At 46.3% G+C, this 23,419-nt stretch overlaps 1 protein-coding gene across 2 annotated transcripts in view; it reads right to left on the reverse strand.

Annotated features, from left to right (window-relative positions):
* Positions 1-23,145, reverse strand: part of SP4 (Sp4 transcription factor) — a 75,890-nt gene extending 52,745 nt beyond the window's left edge. Inside the window, exons 1-3 of one of the 2 annotated variants that reach the window (XM_068235971.1) lie at positions 22,991-23,145; positions 20,955-21,040; positions 14,624-16,172 (exon numbers count right to left, since the gene is read on the reverse strand). In XM_068235971.1, the coding sequence (XP_068092072.1) occupies positions 14,624-16,172; positions 20,955-21,023 (1,618 nt within the window). In that variant the 5' untranslated portion in view covers positions 21,024-21,040; positions 22,991-23,145. Of the gene's footprint in view, positions 1-14,623; positions 16,173-20,954; positions 21,041-22,623; positions 22,832-22,990 lie in introns of those variants that run through there. The other variant, XM_068235970.1, reaches the window with a different exon arrangement.
* Positions 23,146-23,419: the final 274 nt, after the last annotated feature.

The raw sequence follows: 23,419 nt of genomic DNA on the forward strand, positions 1-23,419 counted from the left end.
CATGTGGCTGGCTCCCCTGCGTGCTTAAGGTGTCCACCTCTAATTTCCTCCTGCCCCCTCCATGTGTGCATCTCCCCGGTCCCCCCCCCGCGCGCGTGTCTCCGCTATCCTCCGATGTAAAGCCTTCCTCCCTCCGGGTCTGCAGCTGATTGCGTCATCAGTACAAGCCGCGCAGTAGAGGGAACACATGGAGTAGCCGGGTGTCTGCAGTCATCGCGGCGGCATGTATGAGGCAAGCCGCTGCAGACCCGGAGGGAGGAAGGCTTTACATCGGAGGATAGCGGAGACACGCGCGCGGGGGGGGGGACCGGGGAGATGCACACATGGAGGGGGCAGGAGGAAATTAGATCAGGACACCTTAAGCACGCAGGGGAGCCAGCCACAGCGAGCGCACACACAGGCAGGGAACCCCCAATGGCGGCGGGTCATATCGGCGGGCGTTCGCAAGTTGGGGATTCCCTGCCTTTGCCGTATAAGACGCAGGGACTTTTTCTCCCTATTTTTGGGGGAGAAAAAGTGCGTCTTATATGGCGGAAAATACGGTATATCCTTGTACACAACTTCAATTTTGAGTGATCAATTATACCACCTCCATGTAGTATGAGGATCAACAGATTTTGAATACTATGAGCAGATTGTGCAGGTAAACTCAATAAACTGACTGTTTATGTTGGAATGAGTTTGTCCCTACCTATTTTTTATGTGATGTGAGTCCAAGCTTTAAAACACACCAAAATGTATTCTACTCATCATGGATAAAATGATATCACATGTGCCTCATTTAGTAACAAACTGGTGGTGTACTGTCCACAACTACACTGGATGTAGATTTACATCCTGCTTGCATTAAGTGGTTGACATAACCTGGAACATATCAGAAAATTGTGGGGATTGGTGTAAAGACAGTAAATTAGCAGATGTACAGTTGCAATTGTACACATACCTTCAGTAAAAAGTTAATCACTTTTTACAAGAGAAGCTCTGGTATTGAGGTGCATACGTCCTTCTGGAAGATGATATCCGACACATACTTCCTCCTCACAGTGTGGCTGGGCTCCCAATCCTCTATATCTTGCTCCACACGCTCATTACCACAACCAGTGCACTGTGAGGAGGGAGCATATGCTGGACTTCTTCCTGTGGAAGGATGTCGGCAACTCAGCTGTGTCACTGTGAATACTGTAGCCTGCAGCAGGGAGACTGAGCATCTTGGGTGGCAACAGACACAAATGCAAGTGTCTGATGTTGCTACTGAAATGATTTAGGCATCTAGATTTGGGCATTCAGGGTTGACTTAGTTTTGCATTTTTCAGGGCTGTGGAGTCGGTCCAAAAATCCACCGACTCGGACTCCTCAGTTTAGGATTCCACCGACTGACTCCTCAACTCCGACTCCTCTAATTTGCATATTACAATTTTGTTGTTTAAAAGTATGTAACATGAAATTCGTCTCTTAACTGCCAACGCTTAGGAATTTTACAAGACAACTGAAGTGAGAAGGATATGTAGACTACTATATTTATTCCCTTTAGACTAAAACTAGTCCTTGGTAAGAGTACTTCTAAAAAGGTACAAACCGGAACAAAGAACATCTATCAGGCCCTAGGCAATGTAAGTGTGGGTACATGTAAGAATGATGTGCAGGTACTCTGCAGGGGAATGAGGAGATTGTAAACAGACAACACCTCTGTGTTCAATGTGCACAGCATTCTAAGTGGATTCCCTGCAGCTCTGTGGGGAGTGCATATGTAGAGCAGTGGTTCCCAACCTTTTCCGGCCCAGGGAACACTGTCTGACCAAATTTTCTCCGGGGAACGGCGTGAAGGGGGGGGGGGGGGGGGGGGGGGGGGGGGCGGGATTGCGGCCCCCGGTTGTTTGCGCGACCTAGTGGACAGTGCCGTGCGCAGCAGGCTATGGGGGGGGGGGGGGGCTGGGGTGCGGCTGCATAGCTAGCATGGTTGCTCCAGTGTAGGGAGTTTAGTTGCCTCAGTGTAGCTAGTATAGTGCCCCAGTATAGCTAGTATAGTGCCCCAGTATAGCCAGTATAGTGCTCCAGTATAGCCCCCCAGTATAGCTAGTATAGTGCCCCAGTATAGTGCCCCAGTATAGCCAGAATAGTGCCCCAGTATAGTGCCCCAGTATAGCTAGTATAGTGCCCCAGAATAGTGCCCCAGTATAGCCAGTATAGTGCCCCAGTATAGCCAGAATAGTGCCCCAGTATAGCCAGAATAGTGCCCCAGTATAACTAGTATAGTGCCCCAGTATAGTGCCCCAGTATAGCCCCCCAGTATAGCTAGTATAGTGCCCCAGTATAGCCAGAATAGTGCTCCAGTATAGTGCCCCAGTATAGCCAGTATAGTGCCCCAGGATAGTCAGTATAGTGCCCCAGTATAGCCAGTATAGTGCCCCAGTATAGCCAGTATAGTGCCCCAGAATAGTGCCCCAGTATAGCCAGTATAGTGCCCCAGGATAGTCAGTATAATGCCCCAGTATAGTGCCCCAGTATAGCCAGTATAGTGCCCCAGGATAGTCAGTATAGTGCCCCAGTATAGTCAGTATAGCCAGTATAGTGCCCCAGTATAGCTAGTATAGTGCCCCAGTATAGCCAGAATAGTACCCCAGTATAGTGCCCCAGTATAGCCCCCCAGTATAGCTAGTATAGTGCCCCAGTATAGCCAGAATAGTGCCCCAGTATAGTGCCCCAGTATAGCTAGTATAGTGCCCCAGTATAGCCAGAATAGTGCCCCAGTATAGCCAGTATAGTGCCCCAGTATAGCCAGTATAGTGCCCCAGGATAGTTCCACCCGCCCGTCCCCGCCGCTGTTATTACCTTAGCTGCCGCCCCTCCCCTCTCCGGCGCGTGTATATTTCAAGCAGCGTATCTCCGGCTGCTCTGTGTGATGCGGAAGGAGGCAGGGCAGCGGCTTCCTGTAACGGCGATATGTATCGCCGTTACTATGGAAACCGAGCCCTGCCTCCTGCGCATCACACAGAGCAGCCGGAGATACGCTGCTAGAATAAATACATGCGCTGGAGAGGGGAGAGCGGCCGCTGCTAAGGTAATAGCAGCGGCGGCCGCGGGGTCGTGCGGGAGGGGGGATAAGAGCACGGCACACCAGGCAACGTTCCGCGGCACACTAGTGTGCCGCGGAACACTGGTTGAAAAACGCTGATGTAGAGTATAGTACTACTGTGTAACAAAGTAAACCTGAGACAGATGAAATTAAAGTTTTATACATACCTGGGCTTCCTCCAGCCGCCTTCAGGATAATCAGTCCCTCGTTGTCCTCCTCCACCACCTGGATCTTCTGCTATGAGTCCAGGTACTTGAGCCAGTCGGGCGTAGTGCGCATGCACACACTCCGCCGCCAGGAGCATACTACACCTGTGCAGCACTATTGCGCAGGTGCAGAATGTTCCTGGCTGTGGGAGCGGCATGCGGCCGGACAGCGCTGACTGGCTGAATTACCAGAACTCATAGCAGAAGATCCGGGTGGTGGAGGACAGCGAGGGACTGATTAGCCTGAAGGGGGCTGGAGGAAGCCCCAGGTATGTATAAAACTTTACTTTTCATCCGTCTCAGGTACCCTTTCATTTGCAGTCACCAAACCAAATTTTAACAACATATCAAATTATTTGATTTTATCAGCAAAGGGAGTGCATACATTTGCATAAATCAGCATCAATGCAGAATTATTTCCATCTCATTGACCATCTCTATTAGTGACACAGCTACACATCAGGCTTTATTCTTACAGCATAGATGTTATTTAGTATATATAAGAGATTCCTGTGTACACATCATATATACAGTCACAATCATATGTATATCTGACTTTAAAAATACGGGGACTGCTTTATTGAAGCAGCACAAGTAACTAATTTTGATTGGTTTATTTCATTTTTGTGGACTAAGCACAGCTATTACTGTATATATACATTATTTTTAATGACTATTATCTGAAAAATAGAACATTTTATCATATTTTCTATTTTAATTACAGTTACAAATTCATTAGGAGTCAGAGTCGGTGCATTTTTTCCCGACTCCGACTCCAGGCACCCAAAATTGCCCGACTCCACAGCCCTGGCATTTTTACTGCAATGCATGTGATTTCCCAGTGTATGGCATATTAACCTTTGTTGAGGTGAGACTTATTACTCCACTCCACGTTTCTTATTTGAGTTTTGAGCCCCATAGTAAACTTGAGCGTTTGGCCTGGCTTGGTTTGGCCCCTGTCAAATTTAAAGGATACTTGAGGTGACATGTGACATGATAAGTCAGGACTGGGTCAGACTACAGTGTGACCCTCACTGATAAGAAATTACAACTATAAAACATTTTCCTGCTCTCAAAACCCCTTTTTTGCTAGTAAAGAGGTAAAGGGTCAATAGCTCAGATTTTAGCTCTGGCATACTTAAATGAATGTGTCATTGAGCAAAAACAATAAAACAGTAAAAACTAAAAACATAGATTTAAATATAAAATAAAACGTAATCATTTTTAGGAGAAGGAAGATAGATACAATGGTTTATTTCAATAGTTTATTTTCACCTTGGGTGTCCTTAAAGAACCCATTGTGGCCCGGAAGCGGAGTTTGCTCTCTCCTGGGCTACATAAACAGCTCATAACACTCCACTTCAGAAAATGGTGCCTGAATAAAATGTGACTACGGCTGCATTTTCCAAGCATCATGAAATGAAAATAAAAGGAATGAAAGTAGTAATTATTAAAATACTATACAAAGACAGTAGGGATTCAAGCAGGGACGTAGAGTCGAAGTCAGAGGATTTCATAAACTGAGGAGTCAGAGTTGGATGATTTTTGTACGGACTCCACAACCCTGGATTCAAGGCAATATAAAACTACTGGACAGCATTTTCTGGCCCAGCCATACGGATATTCAAAGGATTGCATTCCTTTAATTCAAACAGCCTGGACAAAAAGCTCTAAATACTAGTGCTGAAAGATAAATCATGTTCAACCAGAATTTGCATTAATTAGCAGATTAGGAACGGACATTTAAATTGATCATCCATCTATAGTTACCAAGCATTTTGATTGACACTGAATACTACTGGTAGTAACAAATATATCCATTTTAAAAAAACTATTGTTGTACACACCAACCATATAAAAAGTTCATTCCTCCCCCTCCCTATATTCCCAAATGTGGCTCGGGCTTGATTTTCTGCTCCTAAAGCGGTAACCCGGAGCCTCACTCGAAACTGCCTGTTGGGGCCTATGTAGAGTGTACAGAAGAGCCGTATAAAAAAACTCACCTTCACAGGATCTGGTCACAAGCAGCAGTCTTCATCATCTCCACTAAGGAGCTCCATCTCTGTGGCTGGATGGCACTCTGCCCAGAGACAGTGTGCCTAGGAGGAGGCGATGGAAGACAGGTCACATGTGCCTGCCAGATCATGGAAAGGGGAGTTGTATACAGCTTTACAGTGCACTCTCTACAGAGGGGATGGGGGCGCCCTGACTAGCCAACTAAAATTGGACCTTCCACAACTAATATGGAGCTTCTTTGGTACTGTAATTGAAAATTCACTTAGGCCTGGGAAATCACTATTACCTTTTCTTGTTGATAAATGATCATTCCCCAGTTTACCTCTTATTTGGTACACAAAAAAGGAAGTTGCAGGGCATGCTGGGTTGTCCTTTTTTGCTTATCCACTTCCCCTTAGACTTAAAGCGGACCCAAACCAAACATTTTTTTTAATTAAAAATATTTAGTTGCACCACTCTGACACATACAAAGATAAACACTCCTTCAAACCTATGATCATTTCAGTGCATGCTTTTCACCCTTCTCTTTTCGTAGCTAGGATTATACTGGGGGCAGCCATTAGCAATTCCTCCATTGCCAGACACCATCTACTCCACCAGTTTGCCGGAAAAATTCCGGCAATTTGAAAGGAAGGGAGGGGTTCTTCCAATAAATGTAAAATATTTTATATTTGTCATCTTGCAGCTAAAAAAAAGGCTGCTATTTATTATAATTTAGAAAATAGATTTTATTTCTGAAATCTTGTATTTTTAATTTGGGTCCATTTTAACTAATGCAGCCTGACTGGCTGAAGCCTCTTTCCCTCCCACACCTCTGTTCCTCTCTGATTGGCCAATATTTCTCATGCTAAGTCAATGCACTTCTATAGTGAAGGGTGGGCAAATCAGGCAGAGGAGAGTAAGGGAGGAAATGACATCAGGATTAGCTTCAAAATAGCCACACTTAAAATGGAAAATGCTAAGAAGGGTTCTCTCTTTTACTGTAGAAGAATCACAAAAGTCAAAATGTGGACAGTGCAAAATATATGTTATGTAAGTAGAGCAAGCATTTATCTGCTTATACAGTGGTTTGCAAAAGTATTCGGCCCCCTTGAAGTTTTCCACATTTTGTCATATTACTGCCACAAACATGAATCAATTTTATTGGAATTCCACGTGAAAGACCAATGCAAAGTGGTGTACACATGAGAAGTGGAACGAAAATCATACATGATTCCAAACATTTAACAATAACTGCAAAGTGGGGTGTGCGTAATTATTCAGCCCCCTGAGTCAATACTTTGTAGAACCACCTTTTGCTGCAATTACAGCTGCCAGTCTTTTAGGGTACGTCACTACCAGCTTTGCACATCTAGAGACTGAAATTCTTGCCCATTCTTCTTTGCAAAACAGCTCCAGCTCAGTCAGATTAGATGGACAGCGTTTGTGATCAGCCGGTTTCAGATTTTGCCACAGATTCTTGATTGGATTTAGATCTGGGCCATTCTAACACATAGATGTGTTTTTTTTTAAACCATTCCATTGTTGCCCTGGCTTTATGTTTAGGGTCGTTGTCCTGCTGGAAGGCGAATCTCCGCCCCAGTCTCAAGTCTTTTGCAGACTCCAAGAGGTTTTCTTCCAAGTTTGCCCTGTATTTGGCTCCATCCGTCTTCCCATCAACTCTGACCAGCTTCCCTGTCCCTGCTGAAGAGAAGCACCCCCAGAGCATGATGCTGCCACCACTATATTTGACAGTGGGGATGGTGTGTTCAGAATGATGTGCAGTGTTAGTTTTCCGCCACACATGGTGTTTTGCACTTTAGCCAAAAAGTTCCATTTTGGTCTCATCTGACTAGAGCACCTTCTTCCACATGTTTGCTGTGTCCCCCACATGGCTCGTGGCAAACTGCAAACGGGACTTCTTATGCTTTTATGTTATTAACCTCTTGAGGACTGCAGGGCTAAACCCCCCTAGTGACCAGGCAATTTTTAGTTTAAAAGGCCACTGCAGCTTTAAGGCCAAGCTGCAGGGCCGCACAACATAGCACACGAGTGATTCCCCCCCCCTTTTCTCCCCACCAACAGAGCTCTCTGTTGGTGGGGTCTGATCGCTCCCCCCATGTTTATTTTTTGTTTAATAAATATTTGTGTTGCCGTATTTTTTTTTAAAAAAACCCTCTTCCTTTAAGTCCCTTCCCTCCCTCGCTCCCTCCCTCCCCACAGCCGGCCAATTACGGCGATCGGCTGTCATAGGCTTCTGCCTATGAGAGCCGATCGCTCTCTTGTCCCCCATGGGGACAGCCGTGTCACACGGCTGTCCCCAGTGCAGCGCTGCTGCTGATCGCAGCGCTGCACAGAGTAAATAGACGGCGATCACGCCGTCTAACAGTCTCCCGAGCGGCAATAGCCGCTCGGAGACTGAAGGCGGGGCGGAGCTCCGCCCCCCAAGCAGGAGATGCGCGCGCAGCCTGCGCGCGATCTCCTGCAAAACAGAGCCCCAGGACTTTACGCCAATTGGCGTTAGGCGGTCCTGGGGCTGCCGCCGCGGCCACGCCTACTGGCGTGACGCGGTCGGCAAGAGGTTAATGGCTTTCTTCTTGCCACTCTTCCATAAAGGCCAACTTTGTGCAGTGCACGACTAATAGTTGTCCTATAAACAGATTCCCCCACCTGAGCTGTAGATCTCTGCAGCTCGTCCAGAGTCACCATTGGCCTCTTGACTGCATTTCTGATCAGCGCTCTCCTTGTTCGGCCTGTGAGTTTAGGTGGACGGCCTTGTATTGGTTGGGTTACAGTTGTGCCATACTCCTTTCATTTCTGAATGATCGCTTGAACAATACTCCGTGGGATGTTCAAGGCTTTGGAAAATCTTTTTGTAGCCTAAGCCTGCTTTAAATTTCTCAATAACTTTATCCCCAACCTGTCTGGTGTGTTCTTTGGACTTCATGGTGTTGTTGCTCCCAAGATTCTCTTAGACAACCTCTGAGGCCGTCACAGAGCACAGCTGTATTTGTACTGACATTAGATTACACACAGGTGCACTCTATTTAGTCATTAGCACTCATCAGGCAATGTCTATGGGCAACTGACTGCACTCAGACCAAAGGGGGCTGAATAATTATGCACACCCCACTTTGCAGTTATTTTAAAAAATATGTTTGAACTCCTGTATGATTTTCGTTCCACTTCTCACGTGTACACCACTTTGTATTGGTCTTTCACATGGAATTCCAATAAAATTGATTCATGTTTGTGGCAGTAATATGACAAAATGTGGAAAACTTCAAGAGGGACGAATACTTTTGCAAACGTGTGTGTGTGTGTGTGTGTGTGGTGTGTGTGTTGTGTGTTGTGGTGTGTGTGTGTGTTTCTGAGATAGTATGGCTGACAGCTCCTCTTCAAATAAATAAATTCAATCTCCATTCCATGCGCAAATGTTCTCAGCTGCAGAGCTTGTTGTTATTTGTCAGACATACAGTAGACTGTCTGTGCTGTAGGGTGCAATCTTAAAAAAGAGAGACTGTGCCAGCTCTCAGCTTGAACAGTGAAGATGATGCAATCGGGATACCTGAAACAGACACACCCACAGAGTCTGAAATATGACTCTTGCAGAAACCTCATTTCAAACATTAGCGGTTAGTGACTGCAGTAGTAAGGATCTACACCGCATCTGTAGCTCTTTTGTTCTGATGTGATGTAAATTCTATGCCTTGGGCTTGCCGCAGTCCCGAGCTGTGCGCTGCTCTGTGCGGCTGCATACTCGCTGTCATATGACAGCCCTGGGCTTTGGTCCTAAGGAGAAAGAGCCTTGCAGTCCTAAAAGACTGTCCATTTTTTCTTTACAGATTTTCTTGAGGCCCCATTTACAAGACAAATAATATTTATATTGCGCTTTTCTCCTGGCGGACTCAAAGCGCCAGAGCAGCAGCCACAAGGGCGCACTCTACAGGCAGTAGCAGTGTTAGGGAGACTTGCCAAAGGTCTCCTACTGAATAGGTGCTGGCTTACTGAACAGGCAGAGCCGAGATTCAAACCCAGGTCTCCTGAGACAGAGGCAGAGCCCTTAACCATTACACCATCCAGCCACTTTTACACTTGCCTTGCGAGTCTGTGTTGTCGCAAGGCAATGGAGCTTTGCACACCTATTGCATCGCAAGTTTGCAATATGCTGCCGAGCCACCGCAAAGTCAACAGCGTGTTACAGGCGGACTTCCGTGTAATAAAGGTCAACAGGCGAGGCAGAAAATGTAAATATATTGGCAGCAGTGATGCGGCACAAATGCGCGAAACATGATTTAGTGATTTACTTCCTGTGCAGCAGGGAGTAGGTCATTGGGCAAGGGGCGCCGCTATGCTTATGACCCTGTTGGCACACTCTGCCACAGGGTCATCTGACCGACGTTTTCTGACTTGCAATGGAGGCGGAGCATCACACCGCAACACAACAGCCAGGTGTAAAACCGGCCTCAAAGTGTTCCTTAACTTGTTGCGGACCGCCGCAGTATAAATCTACGGGGGGGGGGGGGCGGGCGCGCTGCGGTTCTGACCGGACGTAAACCCGACACCGCCGCTCTCCACCCGCTGCAATTAGCAGCCCTGCAGTCTCAATGACTGCAGAGCAATGTAAGCCGGGCAGGAGACGTTTTCATTGGCTCCTGGCCCTGTCATTCCTGTAAGCCAATCCCATTGGCTTACATTGAGTGACAAGGTCAGGAGCCAATGAAAGCGGCTCCTGACCGGCACACAGCGCTCTGCCGTCAGAGACAGCAGAAAGAGCAGCCTGCGGCGGGGACAGAGCGGCGTGAATGACGGATTATTGCGGCGATTGGTCGGGATGCAGCCGTTTAGCATACCAGCAGCCTCCGGTCCTTAAGGGGGCAGAGGCTGCTGGTACCGAAATGGTTAAAGGAGTTATCAGGCCAAAAAAAAAAAAAAAAAAAAAAAAAAAAAAGGGTTTACTTACCTGGGGCTTCTACCAGCCCTATGCAGCCATACTGTGCCCTCGTAGTCACTAACTGCTGCTCTGGTCCCCCTCAGTCAGCTCATTTCGTTTTTGCCAACCTTGGGGTCGGCCTGCATTGCGTACATTTTTACGCATTCCAGCTGGTGCAGGAACATGAATATACATTTTTACGCGTTAGTGGTTTAACGCGTAAAATTTTACACGTTAAACCACTAACGCGTAAAAATGTATGTGTTCATGTTCCTGCAGCAGCGGGAATGCATAAAAATTTACGCAATGCGGCCTGCCGACCCCGAGGTCCGCAAAAACTAAACGAGCTGATGGAGGGGGACCAGAGCAGCAGTGAGTGACTATGAGGGCACAGGATGGCTGCATGGGGCTGGTAGAAGCCCCAGGTAAGTGAAACTTTTTCTTTTGCCTGATAACTCCTTTAAATAAACACTGAAGCCAGTTTAAAAACAGCTTTTTACCTTTTATTTACGTGAGGCATGTTTGCCCCTGTTAAAACGACGATATCCCACGTCAGAACAAGGGGTCTTTACCCCCCAAATCCCCTATGCAAAATCCACGACTTTCTTGGTCATAGATTTTGCTGCTCATGGAGGCAGAGCTTTCGGCTGCAGCTCTGCCTCCATGCGCGTCTATCAGCCGGCGAATCTCCGCCTCTCCCCCTCCCCTCTAAGTGAAGGGCGGGGAGAGGTGGCGATCAGCACTGATGGACGTGAGTAGAGGCAGAGCTACAGCCAAAAGCTCTGCCTCTCACGGAAGCACTCCCTGCAGTGTGACCCAGGGGATGGGGGGGGGGGGGGGGGGGAAGAGACCCCTCGTTCTGCCACGGGATAGCGGCATTTTAACAGGGGCAAACTTGCCTCACAAATAAAAGGTAAAAAGCAGTTTTTAAACTGGCTTCAGTGTCTCTTTAAATCAGGGGGTGAGTGAAGTACTGACTGAAGCCCATGGTGGGCTAGGCGCTAGCTGACCCCCTATTAAGCGTTCAGATGCTGCTCATTGTCCTCGGGTCCCTCTCATTCCCCAGTCCTCTTCTCCCCAGCCTCATGGAGGTTCCTCTAAGCAGCGTCAAGCAATTCTGTACTGGGCATGTGCGAGTTTCGAACTGCACATGTATAGTGAAAGAAATGCTTGTGGATGCTGTCCATGTGCATCAGAAACTCACGCCAGAACAGTTCAGAATCGCTTGGCGCTGCTCAGAGAGATCCAATCAAAAATTTAGAGGACTGAGCATGGGGACCAGCAAGGCTGTGGAGTCAGAGCAATTTTGGGTACCTGGAGTCGGTGGTTTCAATAAACTGAGGAGTCGGATGAGTTTTTGTACCAAATCCATAGCCTTAGTAAGAATTAGACTAAGGAGTCGGAGTGGAGGAGTCGGAGCAAATTTGGGTACCTGGAGTCAGAATCAGTGGTTTCATAAACTGAGGAGTTGGATGATTTTTGTACCGACTCCACAGCCCTGGGGACCAGGAGATAGCCCAAGGACAACCAGCAGCAGGAGACTCAGAAGACCATAATCTAGTTTAAAGTTTTCATTTGGATCATGGAAAAGGCATTTTGTAGGTATGTGGATGGTATGTAGTCTGGGGGAGGAGGGGTTCTAGAAATCTGTATCAGGTAGGTATGGTTAATGAAATGCAAACAATTTCAAGTTGATGCAGGAACAGTTTTGTATGTAAATATATGTAGGTTGAACGTTAATCCACCTTAAATGTAGGCGGCACTTCTTAGGCAATGCTTAAAGAGACTCTGAAGTCTCGAAAAAACCCTGTTTTTACTTAAAGTGAACCTAAAGTGAACCAAAAAAAATGAGATTAACTCACCTGGGGCTTCCCTCAGCCCCCTACAGACGATCGGTGCCCTCACAGCCCCGCTCAGATGCTTCTGCACCCGCCGGCAACGACTTCCGGTTTGGCCGTCACCGGCCGACAGGCATGGGAACGCGAGTGATTCTTCGCGTTCCCAGCCTGTATATCGCCCCCTATGCTGCTATTGTGGCCAGGAGGTCGCAATAGCAGCATAGGGGGCAATATACAGGCTGGGAACGCGAACAATCACTCGCGTTCCCATGCCTGTCGGCCGGTGACGGCGAAACCGGAAGTCGTCGCCGGCGGGTGCACAAGCATCTGAGCGGGGCTGCGAGGGCACCGATCGTCTGCAGGGGGCTGAGGAAAGCCCCAGGTGAGTTAATCTCATTTTTTTTGGTTCATTTTAGGTTCACTTTAAGTAACTTCATTAGCACTAATGCCCTACCTAAAACACTCCATCCCAGCGGCTGAAATCGCTATTAAACCCCCCAAATCCAAGGGCAAAAATCCAAGACTTTCTTGGTCATGGATTTTGCTGCTGGGGAGGCAGAGCTTTGGGCTGCATCTCTGTCTCCATTCTCGTCAATCAGCGCTAATCGCCGCCTCTCCCTAGCCCCTCTCAGTGAAAAGACAGAGGGGCGGGGAGAAAACGGCAATCGACGGGAGTAGAGGAAGAGCTACTGCCCAAAGCTCTGTGTTTTACTAGGAAGCGCTGCCCAAATCTCCCCCAGGAATTTCGGGAGAGGGGGGTATTTAATAGCGATTCCAGCTGTGGGGATGCGGCGTTTCAGGTAGGGCATTAGTGCTAATGAAGTTACTTGAGTAAAAACGTGGTTTTTTTTAAAAAACTTCAGAGTCTCTTTAACCATTTCAGCCCGCGGGGATTTTTCACCTTATGCATCAGAGCAATTTTAACCTCCCATTCATTCGCTAAAAACTTTATCACAATTTATTGATCTATATCTTGTTTTTTCCGCCACTAATTAGGCTCTCTTTGGGTGGTACATTTTGCTAAGAATTATTTTTTATAACTGCATTTTAAAACAGGAATATTAAGAAGACAAAAAAAAAAATGGGAAAAAAAAAAAAAATCATCATTTAGTTTTCAGCCATTATAGCTTTAAAATAATACATGCTACCATAATTAAAACCTATGTGTTTTATTTGCCCGTTTGTCTCGGTTATGACACCATTTAAATTTTGTCCCTATCAATGTATGGCGCCAATATTTTATTTGGAAATATAGGTGCATTTTTTCAGTTTTGCTTCCATCACTATTTACAGGCTTATAATTTAAAAAAAAAAAAAAAGTTCATGTATACCCCCTTCACATGCATATTTAAAAAGTTCAGACCCTTAACTATTTGTTGTTTTTCTTTATTCTAATTTTTTTTCCTTCATTAAAAATTTTATTTGGGTAATTTTTTGGTGTTGGGAAATAAACAGTTAATTCTCGCTTACCGGAAGCACAAGGACTGGGGCATTTATTTATTTTAAACTGCAGTCTCGGATTAGAAACAATCGGTTTTTCTGCTGGCAACAGATCGGTGAACGGGAACCATGTTTCCGTTCACTGATCCCAGGGCTCCCGGGGGACAGCACGGGGACTCGATCCCACGCACGCCACTGCAGCAAGGATCACGTCTGGGTGGCTGAAATCGTTAAAGCAATGTGTTATGGAGCATATCACACAACGTGTTTCATGCCACAATATTCATCAGGTGCGGTGGGATTCGATTGGTCCATTTTCAAACTGCATACATTTGCATTCAAAATTTGCATGATCATAATGAAGAATTAGGCCCCGTTTCCACTATCGCGAATCCGCATGAGTCTTGCGTATGCGGATTCGCATAGACAATATAAGTGAATGTTCCTGTTTCCACTTATGCGTCTGCGGGAGCGTTTTATTGTGCAGAGAAAATCTGCATGGAACACCCTGCAGAATTCGCCTGCATGTGGAATGCAGGCGAATCGCACATAATGTATTTAATAGGGAAATCGCATGCGTTTTCCCCATGCGTTTTTTGCCGCGAATTCGCATAGGTACCAATGTATAATTCACACAGGCAGTGACATGGTTAAAATCGCATATACCCTCACCTATGCGAATTCGCATGCGAATTCGCGGCAAAAAAAACGCATGCGGAATCGCATCCGCATGCGATTTCATCAGCGGTGGAATCCAGGCGATTCTGCACCGCAATAGTGGAAACGAGCCCTTAAGCTATATGCACACTGGGTTAAACTTGCAAAAACCACCTCAGGTGAGTACGCCGACATTGCCAAAAAAACTCATGCCGTATCATTAGCAGTCCAGGACATAATAAAAACAAAAACTCGGGTAAATCCAGTTGAGGAGCCCATAAAATATATCAGTACATTTCATCAACAAATATTTTATATAAGCCTGGTTGTAATTTCAATCTAATGATGCGCTTTAATAAAATACAACTAGCATTGAGTGTTAACACACAGCAGGTGTTTACGTGATGATAAAATCCATAGAATACAACATGAAATAATATAAATTTTAATGAACAGAAAACAAAACAAAAATCACACATACCTCCAACATTTGTAATGGTTACAGGAACTCCCTGAACCTGGACTCCAGCTCCGAGGTTTGCAACACTGACTGTCTGTAGATTAGGCACAGATGTAAAGTGGGCGGCATTGAGAGTGATTGGAGTGCCGGAAACTGTAACTGGTGTAATCTGAGCAATTGTCGTCCCACCACTGGAAGACACTGGGGTTAAAGTCAGCTGCTGTGGCATGCCGGCATTTTGAAATTGTAAGTTCTGAAGGTTTTGAATATTCTGAACCTGCACAGTCTGCCAGCTGATCTGACCGGAAGGGGTTAACGTGGGGGCCCTTATGAGAACCTGTGTCGGACTTAATGCTTGGAGCTGAACGTTTTGCAGCTGTTGCTGCTGGAGAGTCTGTATGGTCTGCCCAGACTGAAGCTGAAAAGACTGCTGTGGTATGGCTTGTATGATCTGTTGCTGTGGCTGCTGAATCTGGATCTGCTGCAAGACTGGCTGACCTACAATCTGCACCTGCTGGAGGGAACTCGACTGATCGGACACACTCTGCAGTCCATTTGCCTGGAGCTGGCTACCGCTTTGGGTTTCAGACTCGGTAACAGAGGATGGCGATTCTTCTGCTGTACGTTCTGTACTTGCTGGTGTGCTTGTAAATTGGCCAGTTTCAGCTGTGCTGACGAGTGTATCGCTGCTAGTCAGAGTGGTTGACACAGTGGTTGTACAGGTTGAGGAGGTGGAGGAGGAGGGAGAGTCAGGCATGGTGCTGACAGAAGTTGTGATGGGTGTGGACACCAGCTGATTTCCATTGGTAACTCCACCATCTGTGGACTGAACGATCTGTGCTGAACTGCCCCCAGTGGACATACTGTTGATCACAGGCAGAGCTAGAGTCACTCCCCCAATATTGATAGGCAAGGTGGTCACTACTTGAGGAGTACCAGGAATGGTCTGCAGCTGCAACGGTATAGAAACTCCAGGCCGGATCTGCACTGGAACAGTCTGATTTGCCAAGTTCTGTGCAATAATGTTTCCAGATGTCGTTCTATTGCCAGCAGTGATAATGGCTTGATTGTTACCGGCAGGAATAAACTGGATTTGACCTTGCAAGTCTTGCAGTGTGGTGGCATTGCCAGGGCTGATCTGAATGTGCTGACCTTCCAAAGTCTGTATCTGAGGAATAACTTGATATTGTACATTTCCTCCAGGAGTCTGAACTTGGATCACCTGGAACTGTCCGGGTGCCAAAGTAGAGGTGCTAGCTTTTGTTTTGGTGGGTGAGGAATTCTCGTTGTTGCTAGTGGATGAAGCTGCTGTACTAGTAGCTATTGAAATGCCTTGCTGAGTTATACTGTTCTCTTTAGAGACAGGAGGTGCCGCAGCGACAATCTGCCAGGCACTACCTGCCAGCTGAGTGGTAACCAGTTCCAACTGTTGTGGTTGGTTCTGAAGCTGAACCAATCCTTGGCTGGGGTCTATGATTATCTGCTGTTGTCCAGCCGCTTGGTTTTCCCCAGTCGTTCCTATTTTACTGCAGGTGGCAGCTAGTAAAGCCAGAGGAGAAGGCTGAGAGTCCTAATCAAAGAGAAAGTGGGAGGAATTAGAAAATGAGCATGTTCCCATCTGACAGCTCTAACACTAGCTTCAACAGGAAGTGGTCACATACTAAAAAAATGTGCTGCATCTCTAACTGTATCTGCGACTTTCAGTGTGCAAGCTGCAGGAAGCAGATGACATTCAATGTCACTACTGCATTTAGCAGATCAAAAAGAAACTAACCTTGGTTTTAGGTAACACAATGTGCAAGCAATATTGAGGCTGCCGCTGCAGACTTCCTCTTTAAAATGTGCTACTTGCCTTTACATGAGATGAGAATTCATTATCTCAAGGTTGTTTTTTTTCAACTATCTACAGTTACTAGAATTAGCAGAGGTTGAGTCAGATCATTGCAAGGATTTAAAGTAAATGTTAAAGAGAACCCGAGGTGTGTTTAAAGAATGTTATCTGCATACAGAGGCTAGATCTGCCTATACAGCCCAGCCTCTGTTGCTATCCCAAACCCCACTAAGGTCCCCCTGTACTCTGCAATCCCTCATAAATCACAGCCGTGCTGTGAGGCTGTGTTTACATCTGTAGTGTCAGTCTCAGCTGCTCCCCCGCCTCCTGCATAGCTCCAGTCCCTGCCCCCGTCCCTTCCCTCCAATCAGCAGGGAGGGAAGGGATGCAGGCGGGGACTGGAGTTCTGCAGGAGGCGGGGAGAGCAGCAGACTGACACTATAGAGATAAACACAGCCAGCTCTGACAAGCTGTTTGTCAGCAGCGTGGTTGTGATTTATGGAGGGATTGCAGAGTGCAGGGGGAGCTTAGGGGGGTTTGGGATAGCAACAGAGGCTGGGCTGTATAGGCAGATCCAGCCTCTGTATGCAGATAATATTCTTCAAACCCACCTCGGGTTCTCTTTAAAGCGGGATCGTCATCATATTAAAAAAAAAAAAAAAAAAAAAAAAAAAAACAACACTCAACAGCAACTGGTATGAGTGTATTAAGTGAAAAAAAGATGCTAATCCTGCATTCAAAACTTTTTCTGCTGTTATGGTTTGGAGTGATCACATACTTAAGGAGCACTGGCCCTTTAAAGAGACTAACAAAATTTTGAGCCTTATTTTTTCTATCCTATAAGTTCCTATACCTGTTCTAATGTGCTCTGTCTTACTGCAGCCTTTCCTACTTGCACTGTCTCTGTAATAAATCTTATCTCCTTTCCTCTGTTATGTCTGTCGGGCTGAGGCTGGAATGTGTGGAATGTGCAGCACTGCTTGTCATTGGCAGAAGCTTTACACACCCCCTCCAAGCTCTGCAGGAGTCACACAGTAAGCTAGTTCTGAGCCTATGATACTCTGGTTAGAAGCCAGTCTTTTGTTTGTAAACACTGCCTAAAACTGTTAATTACAAACCAGGATTGCAGCAGGGAGTGGCAGAAACAGCACAGAGGGGCCCAGGAGAACATAAGGAATAGAATGGTATGCTTTTTATTGTAAGAATATTAGAGTACAGATTCTCTTTAATTGCCATTGCCATCGGCCCTTTATTTCCCCTTCCTTCTAATCTTCCGACTCCAACTCCGACTCCGGGTACCCAAAATGGCTCCGACTCCTCGACTCCGACTCCTTAGTCTAATACTTACCAAGGCTGTGGATTTTGTACAAAATTATCCGACTCCCCAGTTTGTGAAATCACCGACTGATACCGGGTACCCAAAATTGCTCCGACTCCACAGCCCTGCTTCTAATGACAAGATAGTGCACTGTACAGACCTCAGTGGGAGTGTCTGAAGACTCAGAGGAGGGCAGGTAACAAATACACAATTAGCAAGAGGAGAAAAAAAAAAGTGTGAGGGAGGAAATTATGTCAGTGTTAGCTTCAATCAAAGGTAACGAAGATGGAAACTGTCTACAATAGGATTCTCTGCTTTTCCTTTATAAAATTCACAGGAATCACAACATGGACAGTGCAATAGATCTGTTATATAATTAGAACTAGTATTTATCTACTTATGTTTTTTTCCCTAGGTTAGCAAGGGTGTCACCTGTTCTTTAAGCCAGATAAAAAAAAAAAAAAAAGATACTCACCTATGGAGAGGGTAGGCTCTGGGTCCTATAGAGCCTTCCCGCTTCTCTCCTGGTCCCCGCGATTTCACCTAGTAAGTAGTATCCGACCGATCGAATACTGCTCCTCAAGAGGCTTCAGGAGTCCGAGTAATCCTAAAGAAGGGTGGCTCCGTACTACGCATGCGCAGTTCAGAGCGGCTCGTCTTCGGGAGCACTTGGGCTCCCAAAGCCTCCTGCGATGGGGGATTCAAACTGGGGTGACATTGCTGGAATGCAGGGACCGTGAGAGGAATGGGAAGGCTCTATAGGACCCAGAGCCTTCCCTCTCCATAGGTGATTATCGGTTTTGTTTTTTTTGTTTGTTTTTTGGGGGGCTTAACATTAATCATCATAACATTTAATCAGATTCAGAAAGCTAAAGGTTATTTAAAAGAGGAACCATGATGACACACAGTATAGTAGAATGTAGTAAACTATTCAGGATACCCACTTTTACTGTTATGTTCCTGGTTTTAGCAGACATATTTCCTATAGCTATATAATGCTGTATATTGGTATGTAGCCCCCACCTTTCCAGAGATGTTTAGCTATGCAGAATTCTCCTCAGAGAGCATTCTGGGAAACCATGTATATTTTGTACTGGCTTTGGAATATTCAGTATACACACACATTCCACAGAGATCACCTGACAGGACTAAAGATGTTGCCTGTAAACCAGTAAATCAGTGAAAGGAGAGATTTTACAACGGGTGAACACTGACTAAATTCATGAATGAATAGTGTAAACAAAAAAAAAAAACAACACAATATTATTAGTTTTTTTTAATCATTTGCTTCTAAAACTCTGTGCAAAGATCCAGTTCTGACCTGTAATCCTAGTAGATCAAAAATCCATTGGAAAGTCAAACCATTTTCTCATCTCTACCTGCCTAGTTGTGCTAATCCAGCTTCAACACTTATAGGGTGTTGACTCAGATGGGGGCACAATGAGTGACTGAAACCATGGAATCCAAGAGATCCCAGCAGCCAGGCAAATTCAATTTTTGAAAAAAAGAACCCGATGGCAGCCTCCATTATTCCTATCACTATAGGTTGCCTTGAGGGTCCTTTTACACCAATGTGCTGTGGTAGTGGTGCGATTTGGAATAATTGCACCGCAACTGAAAAGTAGGACTGTGTGTTATAGCTGCAGTGTGACTGAGGAAAATTAACAATACTTGCCAGTGCTTTTCTGGGAGTCCCAGGGCAATGCACTGAAGCCGATGCATTACTTCTGAGGTGCTCAGAGCACTTCCGTCACATCGCACCACAGTGTGGCATGTCTCATAGACTTTAATGACCACTGCAACCAGCTGCGGCAGGTGAAGGTTCCTGGGAAGTGACGTGTTAAGTGTAAAAGGGGCCTTCAAGTTTACTTCACTCCTATCAATTACCGTATTTATAAGATGCACTTTTACTCCCCCAAACCTTAGGGAGGAAAGTGGGTGCATCCTTATTGAAAAAGTATGGAAAAAAACATTATGCAGAGTGCACAGGGAATCAATATTACCTGCTCCTGCTGGCGCGATCCTCTTCCTCTGGCTCCAGGTCCTGGCAGCGCGTTCCTCTACTTGTCTTGCAGCTCTCCAGGGACCCCGGCCACCTGCCGCTATACAGCACTGCCGGGTCCTCCTTCTTGCAAGCCTCATACACGTGCGCCAGGGGTCAGGCATGACGCCATGCGTGAACCCCGGCGCACCGCTAGTGTATTATAAACACAACGTGTATGCGGCTTGCAGGACGGAGGACACGGCAGTGCTGTATAGCGGCAGGCGGCCAGTGTCCCTGGAGAGCTGCAAGGTTCCAGGATCTGGCACCAGAGAGGATTGCACCAGCAGGAGCAGGTGTAGTATTAAAAGTATATCAAAGGGAGCCTGAGCTTACAAAGGGTAATAAATTCATTATCAAAGTTTCATTAGACATAATCACTATAAAGCCACATACACTTAAAATCATTTTTCAAATCAGTGTAGTGCAGTGAAGTGTAGTGCTGTGTAGCTTACTTGGTGGGCAACAGGGATTGGTGTAGTGTACAGTAACTGGTAGGAGCAGCAGGGTATAGTGCAGTGTAGTGCAACTGGTAGGAGCAGAAGGGATAAGTGTAGTGTAACTGGTGTAACTGGTAGGAGCTACAGGGAATAGTGCAGTGTAGATAGATAGAGGGGGGGGGGGGGGGGGGGGGTGGGAAATAAAAGGTTCATGAGACGACCCTGCACTATAGATGCACCTAGGTTTATCAATATTTTTTTTCTGATTTTTGCCCTCTAAACATAAGTGTGTCTTATATGCCGGAGCATCTTATATTACGAAAAATATAATACTCCACTCCTATCAATCATCTAGAAATGCAGGGTTCTCAACATGTACTCATGAAGATTCCAATGACAGCATCAGGTGGTGCCTCTAGTCTAAAATACATCACTTCAGAATTTTAGGAAATAATGGTTAAAACAGATCTGAAGAAAATAAAACAAGGGAATGAACTGCTTTTCAGTAAGGCTGGACAGGTCAGGCTAAAAATGGCTTAAGGATTATTAGGTACTAGTTTAGCAAACCCAGCAGGAGACCCATAGGGAAATTCTGCTAACAAGACCATTCGCCCAATGCCAAGAGGGTGCTGTGATTGGAGAACTGTCCCTTATGGGGTATTCTGCTGGCTCCCCTAGACGCGACTAGTACCAATTTACATTATAAGCAGAATTTTATTTACCTGTGAACCTGATCCCTTGCCCTTTTTTTTAGTTTCAGGTTCACCACCTTTTCCTCCTTCGCTGGCCATCTCTTCCTCTGCCTGATCTGTAAAGACAACCAGAATGACAAGTCACATACTTTAATAAGCTCTGCATCTCAGTAAACCATAGTGTGCACCCAGATGAAAATACAGTAACAAACCCTAACTCATTTCCATTGTCTGTCTGGATGCACTAAATTTAGGTTAATAGGAAAATGTTAATGTTCCTCAAAACCTCTATTATACATGTCCTAGCTCCTATAGAATAGATGTCCGTAGATTAGACAAGTTTAAGTCAAAAGGAGTCATGGTGATCAGTAGTACATGACATGAATGATTCAGAAATAAGACCCACAAATATTGCTTGTATAACACCTGCACATCCCACATACAAGTGGCCTATACCTGAAAACTTGGGTGAATCTGAGCGCATTTCTGAGCGCAACAGCAATACTAACTGCGATTTATGGAATATTCTGGCGAACGCAGGTGGAATGCTGGTGACTAAATGTGAATATACAGCAAGGATAAAGACCTAAGCAAGCCTCTACGCAAAATCACTGGAACGCGCAAGATTTGCAAAGAGAGTTTTTAGAAAATGTTCCTGTGAGTATTTCACAAATGCACATTCACCACTTTATAAATTGAGTGAATGCATAAAACCAGCAATCATCATAAGGAAAGAAAATTAATTATTTCACCAGGATGACTTATACATGAAAAAAGCATAAAAAAAGTGTCCATACATCTAGCAATTTGGCTATAGGATCGACCATTCGATCCAATTATTTTATTGAAGAGAGAATGGGGTGTGTTACAATATGCCTGATCGATGAAAAGCAGCATATGATGAAGAATCAGCTAACTTCGGGCTCTTTCACACTAGAGCCCGTTTCCTGCATTTTGACGAAAAGTCGAAACTTTGCATTAACCAAGGTAAAATGAAAGTCCACAGACTTCATTTTACCTTTCACATGTGACGCTGCGTTTCGGCACGTTGCAGTTCGACGCACCTGGAAGCTTTTTATCGGTTTTCCCGTCAGGTGAATTAATATCTACCGCTGCTTATTGCGTCGCACCGCAACATCCTGAGCGACCCGCCTGCAGGCTATTCAACACACGCAGGAGAACAGCTCCTGTACGCGTTGTCTGATATGAAAGAGCCCTTAGTCGATCTAGCAAGATAGAAGATATCAGTCGATCGGCTACCGTTCATATGTGATTTGATCATCTCTGAAACGATTTTTGCATTTAGAGCATGGAGGTACAACATTGGTCAGATCACTAAGTGCAGGTTAATCGCAATGGATATTGCTTGTAATATGTTGGCCACTAGTCCATCGACTTTGATTCAACCACACTGAACTTGATCGCTCAATATAGACAATCGCTTAGTCGACTTAATCAAAAATTGCTAGATGTATGTCTACCTTTAGGGTTTTGTAAAATTGGGATAATTTGGGGAAACCCCAACATTCTCCATTCTTTTTATAAATAGACCTCCTGTAGACCCGACCCCATGGCCAGTGTCACTCCCACAGGAGGAGGCTGTCACCGCGCTGGGGATCATCCTGTGATAACAGGGAGGAGGTAGACATGCTGGCAGAGGGGTGATGATGATCAGGGCTGGCCGGGGGGTGTTACGTACCGCTCATCAGGAGGGAACAGGCTGCTGGATGGGATGGGACGGGATGGGGGTGGATAGGAAGGCCGGTCGCTGTGGCTCAGGGAGGCTGGATGCTGGAGGAGGAGGGATGGGGGGCCTGGCTCTCTCTCATGGCGGCGGCAGCAGCTGGCTAGAGAAGGGGGTTGTGGCGTAGTAGCTCCGTCTCTCCCCGCAGCCGGGGCCCCTGATCCCCCCGCCCTGATTGACAGCCCCGGAGAGGGGCGGCCCGGACACCCCTCTCTCCCACCTCCCCCTTCTATCCCGCTACGGGATCCATCGGCTCCATCCAGCCCTGGTGCTGAGGCCTCCTCCCCGAGACCCTCCTCTGCCCCTCCTCGCCATTGCTTACCCGCTTGTCGCTGCTCCGGGGCGCCGCGGCCTCTCTGCCGGCCACTACAGCAGGGGGATGGGGATTATTCCTGCCGCCTCTGCAGCGATGATATTTTATTTTATTATTATTTCCCCCCCCAGCTGCAAGTAGCAATCTCCTCCCCTTCTCCACCTCCTCCTCCCCCGGACACACAGAGCGGGGCGGAGCCCTCCCCCTCTCCCCACTGCCGGCCGGGCCATGGAGGGGAGGGGCCACCGCGGCTTAACCCCTGCCCTGCCGGCTGCTGCTCTGCTATAGGTGACACATTGCACAGAGCCTTCTCTCCATCAGTGACACCTGCCACTATCTGCCCAGCAGTTGTGCTGACTCTCCTGCCATCCTCTGAGTTATGAGATTCACTGATTTACAAGTTATTTTATACATTTAGCTTCACTAATGGTACTATTT

This window comes from Hyperolius riggenbachi, chromosome 5 (assembly GCF_040937935.1).
Source record: "Hyperolius riggenbachi isolate aHypRig1 chromosome 5, aHypRig1.pri, whole genome shotgun sequence".
NCBI classification, from domain to species: Eukaryota; Metazoa; Chordata; class Amphibia; order Anura; family Hyperoliidae; genus Hyperolius; species Hyperolius riggenbachi.